The following is a 16,646-nucleotide window of genomic DNA, read 5'->3' on the forward strand; positions in this document are numbered from 1 at the left end:
TGTCAGCCTCTTGGGCAGCCTCTGATACATGTTACACTCCCCTTGTACTGAAACCTAGTCTGTGGATGCAAAGGCCTATCTAATGAACTTGTAAATCTGCATCGCTTCTTCTGAAAGTGGTTGACTCAGAATCACATTTACACCTCCATTCAATAAATCCATGTTTTTTTTTTGAAAAGTTAGTACCAGATACTGTATGTGCAAAACAGGCTCATTCATATGAAATGTCCTGGACAACGTACACATGTCATGTGTTAAACACTTGAGCTAAACTTGATTTAAGAAGGGGAGTTATTCCCAGTTATCCCATACAAAATCATTTAAACCCATTGCCTGTAATAAATTTATAACTTTATTGTGTCAGAAATACATGCACCTTTTTAAAGATAGTGGATATAAAAAAGTGAACAATGTTTATAAATATACTCTAATAAATAAATGTTATCATGACTATTTCAGTCTTAATGACCAGAAACAAGCCATGGTTGATCTATGTCTCTCAAGCAGAGGATTGTGGGTTCAATTGCTGGCTTGCACCTTGTGAGTTTTTGAAATTCTTGTGAGAAATCAGACACTTGTTACATCACTAGGTCCACTAGAAACATGAAAACAAAATTCTGTGTAAGGGCTCTCAGAAAACCGCGATGCGATGCGACGCCGCATCGCAGGAACTAACGATGCTAATTTCTCCGATACGATTTCGTGCAGTAAGCACAAGATTCAGGTGACCATACCTTCCGCTTAACGCACGAAATCGTATCGCAGCAATACGCATCTTTAGTTCCCGCATCGCATCGCTGTTTTGTGTGAGTCCTATGGTCCTTCTTAGCATCTACTGTAGCGTATCTTTTGCTTAATCATTTATTCTCCATTGTCCAGATTTGCACCCCGGAAGACTTTGACAACGGTATCTGTGAGGTGTGCATCACGCAGCTCCGCAATGCAGCCAACTTCAAAAAGCAAGTGCTGCACACCGAGGAGCAGTTCAAGAGGCGGCTCCAGCTCAAAGATGTCAAAAGTGAGACATTTGTATTCTATGACGTGACATGCATTGAGTTGGTGGCAGGGTAGTCAGGGTGGGTGGCAGGGCTAATGCTGGTGGCGCGCTGCTGCGGCGTAAACTACCAACTGCCTACCCTAGAAACTACGCAATGCACGCCAATGCTTGTATTTATATTTTTCATTATATTTAGAGGCTTAGTTAGTTAAGGCCTGGAGGCCTGTGCCCAGCAGTGGGACGTATATAGGCTGGGATGATGATGATGATGATGATTTTTAGGCTGTTATGCAATAGTACATAACAAACAGCGTCCAGTGGCGATCTGCGAAAGGATGCTGGTCGAAGCTGGATGCGTCTAGCCGAGTACGGCGCAATGGCGCTCTTTGGGGGAGGCCTATGTCCAGCAGTGGACTGCTATAGGTTGATGATGGTGATGTTGATGATGATGATGCAATAGTGTGTCAACCCTGATTAATTCTGCAATACAATGTCAACCCTTGGAAAATAATTTTAACAGTTGCAAAACTGTAAGTTAAGATTTATTATATTCCCAATCCGCACTGCGCCTGCCTTGTAACTACATCCCAAGCCCTCTGAGAGAAACCTGTGCCCAGCAGTGGGGCGTATATTTATAAGGATTATTTATTTAAAAAAAAGTGTAAATATAAAATATTCCAGCTTCATAAGTATTCGAACAGTTTTCTTTTTACCAGCTGCCTAAAGGTGGGTTATCTTTTTAGAGTGTATGTATGTATGTTTGTCTATTTCCTTGGTGCTCTCTAATGCTCACTAAAAATACGCAAATTTAAGATTGATTGATTATAATGTGGTCGAAACGTCAGGTAAATATTACTCATGTGTTTAGCGTGATAAGTCCTGGTTGTGGTATTTTAACTATCACTTAAGATTGTACCTTGAAAAGCCAAAATTCATTGTTAACAAAAAATATTAGTACCTATTAAAAAGCCGATTAAATGAAATTATGGAGAACTAGCAGAAATAACCATTATGTATATTAAAGGTAAAATAGTAAAAATATAAGAATACGACGTGTGTACGTCAGTTCGTCAGCACAACAAGTAACAATCAGCTGGTTGCTGTGTCAACAATTCATTATTCAAATCATGTAATATGATTACATATCAGAGCCAGAATTAATACAGGCGCTATACAGCCTCTAATACAATTCAGATTCAGGGCCCCTAGACAGTATGCTCTGTCTAATGGTTAATCCAGCTTTTTTTTTTTATTCAACTGGATGGCAAATGAGCAAGTGGGTCTCCTGATGATAAGAGATCACCACCGCCCATAGACACCTGCAAAACCAGGGGGATTGCAGATGCGTTGCCAACCTAGAGGCCTAAGATGGGATACCTCAAGTGCCAGTAATTTCACCGGCTGTGCGACTCTCCACGCCGAAACACAACAGTGCAAGCACTGCTGTTTCACGGCAGGATTAGCGAGCAAGATGGTCGTAGCAATCCGGGCGGACCTTGCACAAGGTCCTACCACCTGCACCTACTTGCTTTTGTTGCTGCTCCAGTTGTTTTAATTGTGTGTTTTGTGCAGATCCCATCAAGCTGGAGTCTGCGGATGACCCCATTGAATCTGACCATCTCTCCGATGCAGACTTCTCAGGAACTGGTAAGTTTTATGCAGCACTAGATTTAAATATTACTCAAGAGTAAACAAAGGACACTTGAGTGTCATCAGTAAAATTCGGCCAGTCAACTTTTTAGTGTTGGTTGCCATGGTAACATCTCCTGGGTCACTTATAAAAAGTAAAATAAACAAATATCATGGGACACTTGACACCAATTGGCCTAGGCCCAAACTAGCAAAGCTTAACTTAATGGCTAAACATACTTTCATAGATAAATACATATTAAACATCCAAGATCTGAGAACAAACATTCGTATTATTCATACAAATATCTGCCCTGGCCGGGAATCGAACCCAGGACCTCAAGTTTTGTAGTCAGGTTCTCTAACCACTTGGTCATCCGGCCGTCCGGTAAACAGATGGGGTAGAAATTGACTAAAAGTTAGGAGTTGTGACTGTTTTAAGGTAATTCCTTCCTGGCTTATCTCCTAAGCATTAGTATTATACATTGCAAACATTTTTCTAAGCAAGTGTATCACTGATGTCCCCTGCCTGAGTCACAGAATAACAACATTAAAAATTTGATTGACCCTGAAGCTAGAAACACACTGATGGTGGAGGCGGAGCGGTGCGGCGCGGCGCGGAATCGCTACCAGTTGTAATATTCGAGCTAACGTGAAAGAGGCCACACAGAATACCGCGCGGGAATAAGCGTGGCGGTACCGCTTCCGCGCCGCGCCGCACCGCTCCGCCTTCGTCGTCAGTGTGTTTGTAGCTTAAATCTAAAATATGTTGAACAAAATATTTTGAACAGTATTTGTATTGTGTTATGTTGTATAATTAAAACCATTTTTATTAACCACCGACGCAAAAAGAGGGGTGTTATTTATAAGTTTGACCGCTATGTATGTCTGTATGTCTGTCTGTGGCACCGTAGCTCTAAGTGACACTTACACTCGTAAGTGACAAATTCGGGGATTTCTTTGATTAGGTTATTTATTACCATTAGTCTAGCTAGGCTATTATCATTATCACCTTTATTTATTACAGTAGTATTTGGGCAACCGAACTTCGCTCGAGCTGAAACTCGAAAACGGTGTGTCTGGCGTTGACCCCGACATTGTCACACTGCCAGAATGACCAAACTGATGTCTTACCCGTAAACATTCCTTTGTTGCAGAATACGAAGTCCCCATAAAGCAAGAGGTGGACGAAAAGCCAAAGCCCAAGAAGCGAGCGGCAAAGGCGACTACATCGCGCGCCAAAAAGCCCAAAGTTGAGCCGGAGTCATCTAAAAAACGTAGGTGGATAGTTTCCGTTGCTAGTGGCTGCGGTTGTGTGCCCATGCTGATGTTAGCCCCTGGTTGATAGGCTGGCCACGTAAATAATAAATAAATAAATATCATGCATGGTACACTTGACACAAATTGACCTAGTCCCAAACTAAGCAAAGCTTGTACTAGGTATGGATACTAGGCAACGGTTAAACATAAATATATACTTAAATACCTACTTGTTAAACGTCCAAGACCCGAGAACAAACATTCCTATTATTCATACAAATATCGTAGTCAGGTTCACTAACCACTTAGCCATCCGGTCGTCAATCAAATCCAAGTGGAGTTTTACTTAGATTTAGAAAATGCATCTTTGAAAGTATTAAGAGTTATGATTTTTAAATTGGTAGTCACCTTCAGACTTGATCCTAACTAACTATGACAAAATTTTGAGAGGTTTATGATTCGCTCGCTACCATGTAATCCTAAAAACTACATTTTACAGACGCTACAGGTGAATTTAAACTTTTAGACATAATGAGAATGTTTATTAGATAGAACACAGCTTTTATCGATAAATGCCCCTGAGGTTACAATTCAAACTTAAAAACGGGAACATGTTATTACAAGCTTTTATTTAACTTGACCTGCTTGTTCTTGGGTCAAATCTTGCAAGTACACTTCTAGTGGTCGGATTGACTTGAAATTTGTTATACAAGTGCAGTCAAGAAAAAGTACAGTCAGCAAAATGTTTGCATTAAAAGTTATTTTTTTAACAGAAACTTATTTTTAAGTATTGGTCTGTTTTGATATGAATTTCCTATAATATGCATTTTCTCAGTGGTGCAGTTAGATAGTAAAAATTAAAAACCAGGGGCCTTAAAACATTTTTTTTTATATAGGTACATTAATAAACAGAATTCTTATTAGTAACAAATAAGCAGAAACGTTTATATCAGCATGAACACATAATCGCAGTTTCACTTTGAAATGTTTTAGAAAAGCTGGATACTTTTTGAACACCTTTTCGTTTGTAAAGTTATCGCTAGCTCTGATTGCAATTAGGGCCTAAGCTAGCTGGCGCGGGTGCACTGCTTGTGGCGGGTGCAGGTACAGTTCTAAGCACGCGATGTGCAGTTAGCGCTGCTCATAGTATTTTTCAACAGGCGTCCATCCACTCCGTGTAAACCGCGTCAGCTAGAGTACGTCCTTAAGAATAAAAAATATGTGAAATGACAGTCAAAAAAATCGATAAATAACTTAACCTTCTTTCGGGCAGTCGGGTAAAAATGCCAGCTCTTCTAAGATGTTTCATCTAATTGTTACTGTTTCTATTTATTAGTAATATAAGCAAATATTACAAAGTTATGGTATTGAATATAGTTCACCACACGAGGAAACCACTTTAATTTCTGTTATTTTAGTCAGTATATGTCACTAATATTATAAATGCGAAAGCTAGTGTCTGTGTCTATGTTTATATGTCAGGGTTAGGGTTCATACTGTAAAAGGAAAAAACGGAACCCTTATAAAATCACTTGTCTGTCTGTTACGAATCTTTTTCTCGGGAACACGTGGAGTTGTCAAGCTGATATTAACATCAAATACTCAGGTCTACTTCCCATCGAAGCAGTGAATTATTTATATTAGTAAGATACAGTACTTATTAAAAAAGTTTTTTCATAAACATTGCTGTAACCGTGAAACTTATAGGGTACTTCTGGCTGTCCTAGAAACTTGAATTTTGGTATGAAGGTAGTTTATAGCACAACCAATAAGAGAATTCGGAATTATTATTTTTTATCTATCAACCATATGAAATGACCTCACCCTGCGTACATTTTGCTTAGAAAACGGGCTCTGCTAACACAGCTGCCCCTTTTCTTTGACTTACTAAACGTTACTGCATCTGGCCCCTTGAAAGCCTTCAATCAACACAAAGGGGTCTCCGTTAATCGCCTACATTGAAAAACTATAGAGTTTAGTTTTATTACAAAGGTAAGTGATTTCTTTTTAGGTTTCCAAATACATACCTTGTGTGGTGGAAATTTTGATAATTAATTAAAAATCTCAGATCAACAATTTCTGAGATACTCCATATCATAACTTGTGTAATATTGAATACCCCTTTGATTAATGATGTTTTGTATTACATTTATTTCTTTAGCATTGCAATTTTACCACAGCGATGAAAGAAAACGTGTAAAAGTGAAACTTAATGGATTAACAGTAAAATACAAATACAGTATTTAATGGATGTAGACCTCGACTAGCTTTAACGAGCCTCCGTTATTTCGACGTTACTAACGTCATGATCTCGGGTAGACTCGATAAATCTTCATGATTTTAATATTTTACTCACAGCAGTAATATTTAGAGGAATAGGCCCATAGACATACCAGCTTCTCTGTATCGAAGAATATTGCTCAAAAAAAAGGGCTACTGCAGATATTTTGCCTCAAAATTTTACCGACGCATTAATTTACTAAATAAACTGTAGACAATGTAATTAATTAAATTTACACAAAGTTTAATGCAGCCTGCTTAGTTTCACTTTTATATGTTACACTTTACACATAGACCATTAACTACATGTCTTTTGACATTGATACTAAACATTACATGCGTTTTAAATTATCAAGCGTAAAATCTTCAAACATGTGCCCAGTTATAATATTATATTACACGGTTCGTGAAGCGGTCCATTGCGGACTGAGGGAACGAAAATGATCGATTCAAAACGGCTGTGTCTGCCAGCGTGATAAGTGTTCGATCGAGCGCCGGTAACGTAGCCAGCCATGTGATTATTGAAGCTTGTAACGCGTTAAATCACAATTTGCCGGTGGCGAAGATGGAAGGAAACACCCTTTCTGAAAATAAATGGGAACATTAATTTGCGCACAAACAAACACTACCAAAACGGATTCCGTCGTGGGTAATAAAATGAAAGAAAACATAACGTATTATTGTTTGTATGAAATCAGAGAGCTTTAATTCTGAGAAGATTGAGCTTACAATGGGACGTATGTACGCCGGAGAGCTTAGTTCCAATTACATTACGATCAAGGACGATTCAACATGAACTAACAAGATGGTTTCAAACGTTTATGAATGACAATATTTAAAGGTTTGAAAGGCAAGTGTAGCGTTTCTAGTGAAGCTGGCAGCGCACCAAGTATCCTAAAGATGCTTTATAATGTCCATAGGCAGTGGTACCAACTTAAAAAAACCTTCAGATGAACCGTAAGTCCGAATATCGGATTTTATGTAAAAAAAAAAAAGTAAATGGACGACGCGACAACGAAGGAAACCACGTCGACTATAACTGTCTTCGCAAAGGTTTCAAAAGCTTGAGCGCGATCTAAATTGCGTGGATCGTGAACACATCCATCAATCATCAAAGGGATATTTATTTAAGTCTGGCATTTTTTACGCTACGTTCACTACTAGGAGGAAGAAAAATGTCATAAAGAGTAAGGATAATGTCGGAACACAATGAGCGTTAACAGTTCTTGTGCCAAGAAAGATATAGTAGAAGGTGCTTTGCTGCTGTCCTATTGTTTTATTTTAAGGTAAGTTATGTTACGGTTGTTCTAATTGAAGTTAAATGTCAGGATTATGATTTTATGCGTCGAATTTAAGTTCTTTAGCCCAAGACGGATTCTAAAAATTCCGATGTGTCTACACTAATTTCTGGAATAATTTTAAAACTTGGCACAAGATTTTTTTAGCAACTATGGTATCTTTTATAATCTGATGTATTATTTTATTGTTGGTTAAACCAATCGTTTCTTCTGATTGACGTGACGTTGGAATCTACGACTAATTATGAAAAAGATTTTAGTATGTTACTACGAAGTGCGTTAAAAAGATGTGCAGTAAAAATGGGAAACATTGTTTAATGGAAAACAATTATATAAGGGAGTTGTCGTGAATTTCTGTGGAAAAGTTGCCTGTTCATGATATGAGAATACGCCTGACGTCTGTTATACATTTACGTAAGTACGCTCACTATAGTATTGATATGTGTAATAGATGATTGTATTGATTGAATAGAGTTAATTAGTGAATTAGAATTGCGTTGTAAGTTTATATAAATAAATATCGTTATCGTTTGATTGTTTCATTTCTTTAACCATTCTTTACCCTTTATTCTGTGACAATTTACAAGCGCCTTTAAGCGCCACCAAACTGTGACACAGGACACAAACCGTCAGTTGGAAGACAAGTGCAAACCCATACCTATAATAAGAAGACTGTGAAGATAATCGAGTGCTCGTTTGTTATAGGAACGGACGGCGACGCGCCCAAGCGCAAGAAAAAGAAAAAGAAATCGGACGATAGCGCAACACCAGAGCGTATTGAGCACAGGGTCAACCTGACCGCCATCCTCCAGTACTCCAACGCCAGTCCGTTCCGCGACAAAACCCAGCGCGGCTTCTCCTGCCTCTACTGCGCCAAGTACTTCCCGCTGCTGCAGGATCTACGCGCCCACACCGCCCAGCAGGCCGAGAAGGACAAGCTCAACTCCATGATCGACTACAAACTCAGCTACAACCCCATCAAACTCGACATCACCGACTTAGAGTGCACCGTCTGCCACCAACCCATGAAGGACCTCAACGACCTCAAAGACCATCTGGTCTTCGTCCACAACAAGACTATTTACAAAAACATCAAGGACATCATCCTCCCGTTCCGTCTCGACGAGGGCCAAAACTTCACATGCGTGATCTGCTCGGTCATCCATATATCATTCAAAAACCTTTATCACCACATGAGTAGCCACTATAGGAATTACTGCTGTAACAAGTGCGGTATCGGGTATATCACCATAGCGGCCCTCCGCAAGCATTATAAGACCCACGACCAGGGCAACTTCCCGTGCGAGTTCTGTGACAAATCTTACACGTCGTTCACTAAGAAACGGAACCACGAGAAAGGAGTCCATCAAGGCGGGTGGCTCAGGAACAAGTGCCCCCACTGCCCCGAGATCTTCGTCAGCTACTACGACAGAAGCGAACATCTAGTGCAAGTACACAACGAAACACCCATAGTGTACCCTTGCAACGCGTGCAATAAAACGTACAAAAAGAAATTCGAACTCAACCGTCACATCAAACACCACCATTTGCAACAGAAGAGTTTCCTATGTGACAAGTGCAATGCGAAATTCTTCTCGAAACGCGGTTTGGTTGATCACATGTCGAGACACGCTGGCGGTGAAGTGTACACCTGCGATGTTTGCTCCAAAACCTTTGCCAGAGCGAGGACTCTCAAGGAACACATTCGAATACATGAGGATGACAAGAGGTTTCAGTGTGAAGTGTGCAAGAAGACGTTTATGCAGAAATGCAGCTTGAAGAGCCACATGCGGCTGCATCAGGACCACTTAGATATTTTCAAGGAGTTTGACGACGTCAAGCACCTGATAGACAATAGAGAGTTGACGTTGAAACAGATTGCTGCCGAAAATAAGAAGAAAGCTGAGGAAGAGAAGCGACAGAAAAAGTTTTCGTAGAACTAGTGACATCTTGAAACATTAGTAGTCGCTTGGTTTATATTTTTGGGGTAAAATGTCAACGACCAACTAAAGACTTGATGATCGGTATTCGGTATCCTACTTAAATGTATTTAATTGATGACAAGAATATGTTAAAAGAGCGGATTTACCCACTGCTTAAAGCTAAGCATTTCTTTTGTATTCGGCTTGGAATTGGTCAGCTAAGTAAGTTTAATTTGTAAATATTTTCGCAAGTTTAAAATATTGTCAATTGTGTCTTTCATTTGTATCTTTAATTTGAAGATATTCTTATAATTTTTAAGAGCTTCAAAATCTCTAGGCAACATGTTCAGGATGGCTAACATATGAACGTGAACATTATAATAGGTAATTTAAGTTATACGAAATATTAAGTTAAGTACAGGTTTATGTATATCTATATTAAAGTTCTTATGTCTAAAAAAAGTGAAATTGTCTCGAGCTAAAAAGTAAAATAGAGCTTAGAGATATGTAATGTAATGATAAAAAGAAGACTCATATTTTGTAGCTTGACTCACGAAATTAAGCCGGGGTATCTGTTTCGTATTCTGTAGAGATATCTACTGAAATTGCAATTTTACTTGAGTTTGTGTTAATACCTGTTGAAAAATATGCGACATCATAATGAATTTGGTCTTGGTCGCTACAAAGTGCTTTAAAGTGAAAAATCAAATATTTTAAGTTTTACCATATACAAGCAAATATTGTGTGATTAGGTGAATATATTATACCTATGAATTACTACAGCTTGTTTAATTTTGATTCCCTGTTCAATTCTAACCAAACACGAAGACTTTTTTTACGATGACTAAAACTTAGATGCACGTCTGTGTGCCTTGTTAAAAGTTAGCGAGTGAACGCCGTGTGAAAACCTGTTTTTCTTTTATAGGCGATACCGGAGCAACTAAAAAACGGAAAAAGGCTCTAAAGGAGGAATGCGCGGACGCTCCTAAATCGGTGTTTCGCGAAAAACACATGCCCGAGATGCAGAAACAGTGGCACAACCTGACGACCTTGCTCAAGTATTCTAACGCTACCCCTTTTAAGGACAGAAACGACGCGGGCTACATTTGCGCGTATTGTTTCAAAGCTTACCCCGACCCGGAGGTCTTACGGCAACACACTCAGAACGACCACATTAAAGAGAAGCCAACCTACAAAGCTGGCTCAGGTATGAGCAGTTTCGTGGCCTTCCTCGATATCGTCGACCTCAAATGCAATCTCTGCGATACATCGATAGAGAACCTCAAAGATCTACCTGAGCATCTAGTCAAAATGCACGACAAAAAATACTATCTAGACGTTACAGATTACTTCCAACCATTCAAGTTAACCAACGAACAACAGATCAAATGCTGTCTATGCAGCGAAGCATACCACAACATGAAACTACTGATGCAGCATATGAACGTTCACTACAGGAACTTTATATGCACCACCTGTGGGGCAGGCTTCGTGAACAGTTTCAGGCTCAACAGACACGAGACTACGCATGGCAAGAAGAAGTCCAGCTTCCCATGCCGTCACTGCGATCAGGTGTTCGCCGCGGAGTCCAAGAAAAAGGCACACGTCAATACAGAACACAAAGGCATAGCGGGGGATAGTGTTTGCCAAATTTGTAAGGCGCGCTTTAAAAATTACTATCAGAAAACCAGGCACATGATGCAAGTGCACAACGTTGAGGGGATAAAGTGTGATATGTGCGATAAAAAGTTTAATTTGAAGTCTAATCTGATGTTGCACATGAGGAGTGTGCATCTAAAAGAACGTCCGTACGAGTGTTCCGTCTGTAGCATGGGCTTCTTCATAAAACGGCATATGTTAGGGCATTATATGGCGACGCATACTAATGAGAGGAAATTTAAATGTGACGTCTGCGGCAAAGCGTACGCCACGCAGAACAGTAGACGTAAACACATGAAAAAGAATCATGGTATATCCAAAAGCACTATTCTGGCCCAAAATCAGAATATGACGAAATAAAGGGGTTTTGCTAAAGGATCGGTTTTGCATCCTTAGATATTTACCGCGCTCATAAATCAAGTTTTATAACCAATGACGGCCTAAATTGTCTGCCATTTTTAGTAACCGTGATATTATCGAGTATTATTAGTGTTTACGAAATTATGATTTTATTTCATTAATTTTATTATTTAGTTTTTTTTTTATAATTTGAACTTTGAAATGAATAGTATTTTAGATCACAAAATGAATTATGAAATGATATTTTTTATTGATAACAATGTGCTGGAATTTTTCTACTTAAACATTAACAGTTTTTTGTCGTAATTGTAGTATTTATAATAATGAAGTGGAAGTGTAAGAAGACTGACTATAAATTCAATGTGTGAATCTTTTAAATGAACAGTGCAATAGATCTGTACTTAATAACTACATAATTTTAAATAATTTTTAGATTATAAATGATATTCTAGATAAATGTGTTTTATTAATTTTAGATTTTCCCATAAACCAACCTTACAACACAAAATATAATTTATAAAGTATAGGTGGTACAGTTGCGGTATAAAAATTTAATTCAGAAATTTTGTTTGTAGGTATCGCGAGTCAAGCGATAGTAGATAACCAAGCAAGTAGAGTAAAGCGCAGAATGGTCGCGGGCACGACAGAACTTGACTGGTCGGTCACTGTAAGGAAGGCCGGCTTGCAAACCAGTCTAAAGACTCTACGCATTACGGAAATTAAACGTGAAGCATCGGAAACCAAAGAGATCTATAAGCATTTGCAAAATATTAGAAATGTTCTACTTTATACTAATGCCACTCCGATTAGATGCCACACTGGCCTAGGGTACGGCTGTGGGTTTTGCGCTGCCAATTTTGTAATTCCTGGAGATTTAAAACAGCACACTCTAGTGGAGCACGCTTCACAGATCAGTGTCTTCATGAAAGGTACCCCACTTGCCGGCTTCGCACCTAAACTCGACATCACTGCATTACATTGCAAGCTGTGCGACACAGAAATCATCGAGTTAGAACAGCTTATGGTACACCTCAAGACAGAGCACGCCAAAGAAATCTACACGGAAGTAAATAATCACATAATACCTTTCAAATTCGATAGCGAAGTCCTAAAGTGCGCTATTTGCAGGAAAGAATTCGAATATTTTAAGCACATATTGGAACACATGAGCTTTCACTATAGAAATTATTTGTGCACCGTCTGCAATGCTCCGTTCACGTGCATCAGGGGGCTTAAAACGCATCAGACTCTGCACAAGCGAGGAGAGTTTCCTTGCAGTATATGCTCTAAAATCTTCGACACAAAAACTAAGCGGAATAATCACGTGAGGTATGTACACATCGGGGACCATAAGAGGAGCAAATGTCCGTACTGTTCAGAGAAATTTACGCGCCATGGAAAGAAAATGGAGCATATGGCGAAAGAACACGGAGAGAAACCGTTGGAGCTAAAATGTAAAGCATGCCCGCTTACTTTCAAATGTCGAGACGCTCTTACACGACACACCAAGCGCGATCACCTTATGGAGAGGCGGCATCAGTGCCAGCTTTGCGATATGAAATTTTACGGAAAATCCCAGTTAAACCGCCATATGATTGCGCACACGGGTGAACGCAAGTTTCGTTGCGATATCTGCCTAAAGACATACGCGAGGAAGAAAACTTTACGCGAGCATATGAGGATACACCAGGACGACAGGAGGTTCAAATGTGAGATCTGTGGACAGACGTTCATTCAAAAGTGCAGTTTGAAGAGTCACCTGAAATCTAAACACTGGGACAGAGTGTGATGAAAGTGAGTAAGCAATGTTTTTAACGAATTCACCTACAACTGCGAATACCGTCATCGTATAAATTTTAAAAGACTTGAAAAAAGCTAAAATATGTATATTTGATAAATATAATAGCTAGTTGGCTATACATATTCTGTCTATTGTATCGAAAATGTGCAAGCTAAAATTATGCTCAAATTCCAAAGACAAATACCGAATACCTTTATTTTGTAAAAAGTTAAACGATTATCAATAAAAAAGTGATCACGAAATATGGTTTAAATTTACTCAGTAGCCAGATTGCTCTTTATAACGTACGCAGTTCCTCGTCTAGTTTTCCCTGTCGTCGTCGCGAGAAAAATCAATAATTTATAATTTTCTTTATAGGTGTAATGGTTCGTGTGGTGAAAAGAGACGCGAAACCGTGCAATGGCAAAAGAGAACCAAAGAAAACATCTCCAGTTAAAGTAGTTGAAGATTCGGAGCCGAAGGAAGTATTCAAACACCGTTATAATATTCGCGTGATTCTGGAATGTTCTAATGCTACGCCAATCCGCAGTCATGGCGCGCTCGGCTATCAGTGCTGCTTCTGTTCCGAGCAGTTTCAAAATCCCGCTGATCTAAAAAAACACACTACAGAAGATCACGACAGCAAAACCAAGCTATTGTTCATGGAACGAAAAGTACTACATACATATTTCGTCAAACTAGATATTACGGGGTTACGCTGCAATATTTGTGACAGTGACATCGAATTGCTAGAAGATTTAATGCAACATTTAACTGACGCCCACGGAAAGAAATTATACACAGATATTAAAAGTCATATACTACCTTTTCAGTTCAACGAAGGAGTATTAAGATGTATCTACTGTTTCAACACTTTCAACGCGTTCAAAGTTTTGCAGGAACATATGAATATCCATTTCAGAAATTATATCTGCAAGACATGTGACAGTGGTTTCGTTACACTTAGCATGCTCAGTAACCACTCCAAAATCCATTTAACTGGCACCTTCAAGTGCAACTCTTGTCCCAAAGTTTTCGACACGGCGATAAAGAGGAGCTCGCACGTAAAGTGTGTACACAGAGAAGTCAAGTTTAACAAGTGCATTTATTGTCCAGAAAGATTCAGGGATCACCAGTCAAAAGTTGTCCATATGAAAAATGAGCATGATTACCAATTTGGAATCACAGAGTGTGAACCTTGCGGGAGAACATTTCAGTCTCCAAGGGCACTGAGCAATCACATTAAAAGAGACCACTTACATGCGAGGCCTAACCAATGTCCGCATTGCGAAATGTCTTTCTTTACTAAAACTCAGTTGCGTCAGCATATGGTCAAGCATAGTGGCGCGAAGAACTTCGAGTGTGCGGTGTGTAGCAAGTCGTACGGACTGAAAAAGACTTTAGTTGAACACATGAGGATTCACGCCAACGACCGCCGGTTTAAGTGTAAACTCTGCGGCATGGCGTTCGTACAGAATTGTAGCTTGAAGGGACACATGCGCTCTAAGCATCCCGAAACTCTCGATTAGACTTGATTTGTATACTGATAATGAAAATGTCCCATTTCTTTAAATTGCCATATCTGCTAATTAATTTTCTCTTACCTACTTAATAATTCTGTTTTAAATAAAAGTTATTTAAGATCGTTGGAGTGAGCAACTTCAGAAAAGCGATAAATGTAATAGAAGTTATTTGATATTTTTTTAGCAATAAAAACTATTTCATTCGAGTAGCTTTATTAATGTCCTAGTTCCTAGTCCACCACGATACTCCTCCTGCACACATAATCAGTACATAACTTGAAATCAGCGACAATAGGCCAACATATCTAATGTATCACTGTATATTATTTGGTCGAAAAGCAATCAATCCAAATTCAATCTGTGCTTTTCTTTGTAGGTATACTGACGACAAGTGTCGTCAAAGTCGAATGGACCTCGTTGAAAGGAGACGGGAGATCAGATAAGACATCTCGAGTTGCGAAAGGAGTTAAAGCTAAACTTCATAAGTCTAAAGAGCAAGATAAAGATCAAGAGCCGAAGAGTCCTGCAGAAATACACATGCATCGCAACAATATCAGAGTTATTCTAGAATGTACCAACGCAACACCTATCCGCGGTCGAAGTGACGTCGGCTACCAGTGCTGCTTTTGCAAAAACGAATACCCAAATCCAGCCGATCTTAAAACTCACTCGCTTGAAAAGCACAACTACGAGCTGAAAACAAAACGCGATTTTGCTTGGGAAAAAAATATGGCCACTTTCAGTGTAAAATTGGATATTACAGGACTCCGTTGCGAGTTGTGCGGAACCGACGTCGAAACAATAGAGTTACTTCACAATCATTTGACAGAACGACACTCAAAAAAATTATATACTGATATCAAAAGTCACATCATACCTTTAAAGTTTACAGACGAGTCAATGCGTTGTATCTTTTGTTCGGACGTTTCCAGCACGTTCAAAGCTTTGCTGATACACATGATGGTGCATTTCAGATATTGCATTTGCGAGCAGTGCGACAGTGGTTTCATCAACCGTAAGATGCTCAGGGACCACGCTAAAACCCACGAAACTGGTACATTCAAATGCACCTCTTGTTCTAAAGTATTTGATACGTTACGGAAACAAAAATCACACGAAAGACAAGTCCACAGCAGTAAGAAGTTGAACAGGTGTGGTTATTGCTATGAAACATTCAGGGAATATGTCCAAAAAGTGAAACATTTGAAAGAGGTGCACGATGTACAGACTGAGTCGTCGAAATGTAAAGCTTGTGACAAGATTTTTGATAACAAGGCAGCGTTGAGAACGCACGTTAAAAGAGATCACTTGATAGAGCGGCCGTATAAATGTACACAGTGCGAGATGTCTTTTTACGCGAAGTCTCAGCTGACCATCCATATGGTGAAGCATACTGGCACGAAGGAGTTTACTTGTGAACTGTGTTGGAAGTCCTATGGGCTGCACAGCACGTTAATGGAACACATGAAGATACACGCGAATATCCGCCAATGCAAATGCGAACATTGCGACATGGCGTTCGTGTCGAAAAGTAGTTTGCGGAAACACATGCGCTCCAAACATTCTGAACAACTCTAGGTTCCTTTTTATACAATCGTCTTAAGTTATATTAGATTTATTAAGTGCCACTAATTTGATATTTTTAAGATGTTGTCGGTATAAACTTTAAATATCTCTTGACATGACTCGACTGGTAATAATAAAATGTAAAATGAAATACTCAATCTAAAAATAAATGGTAAATTTTGCTTATTCAAGTATTTCATTTATTATCATGACCAGAGCTAAGTTGAAGCCATTTCAAGTTTTAAGTAACACGTTTTTTTTTTCATTTAGTGCTAAGATTTAAAAAAACACGAGCCTCAAGAACTGTTTAAATGCGTCGTGGTAAAAGAAATTCAATATATGCTTTTCTTTGTAGGTGCACTGAAGAAAAAT

The 16,646-nt window shown here is 39.1% G+C and overlaps 2 protein-coding genes across 2 annotated transcripts in view; both read left to right on the forward strand.

Moving 5' to 3' along the window:
- Positions 1–10,166, forward strand: part of LOC141443132 (uncharacterized) — a 14,853-nt gene extending 4,687 nt beyond the window's left edge. Inside the window, exons 4-8 of the mRNA XM_074108344.1 lie at positions 627–724; positions 880–1,018; positions 2,570–2,644; positions 3,784–3,903; positions 8,170–10,166. Coding sequence (XP_073964445.1) covers positions 627–724; positions 880–1,018; positions 2,570–2,644; positions 3,784–3,903; positions 8,170–9,401 — 1,664 coding nt within the window. The 3' untranslated portion in view covers positions 9,402–10,166. The remainder of the gene's footprint in view (positions 1–626; positions 725–879; positions 1,019–2,569; positions 2,645–3,783; positions 3,904–8,169) is intronic.
- A 2,945-nt stretch (positions 10,167–13,111) lies between these two features.
- Positions 13,112–14,908, forward strand: LOC141442772 (zinc finger Y-chromosomal protein 1-like). The gene is made up of 2 exons (XM_074107884.1): positions 13,112–13,199; positions 13,564–14,908. Exon 2 carries the CDS (start codon positions 13,569–13,571, stop codon positions 14,712–14,714), a length of 1,146 nt encoding a protein of 381 aa, XP_073963985.1. The 5' UTR covers positions 13,112–13,199; positions 13,564–13,568; the 3' UTR covers positions 14,715–14,908.
- Positions 14,909–16,646: the final 1,738 nt, after the last annotated feature.

This window comes from Choristoneura fumiferana, chromosome 26 (assembly GCF_025370935.1).
Source record: "Choristoneura fumiferana chromosome 26, NRCan_CFum_1, whole genome shotgun sequence".
Taxonomy (NCBI): Eukaryota; Metazoa; Arthropoda; class Insecta; order Lepidoptera; family Tortricidae; genus Choristoneura; species Choristoneura fumiferana.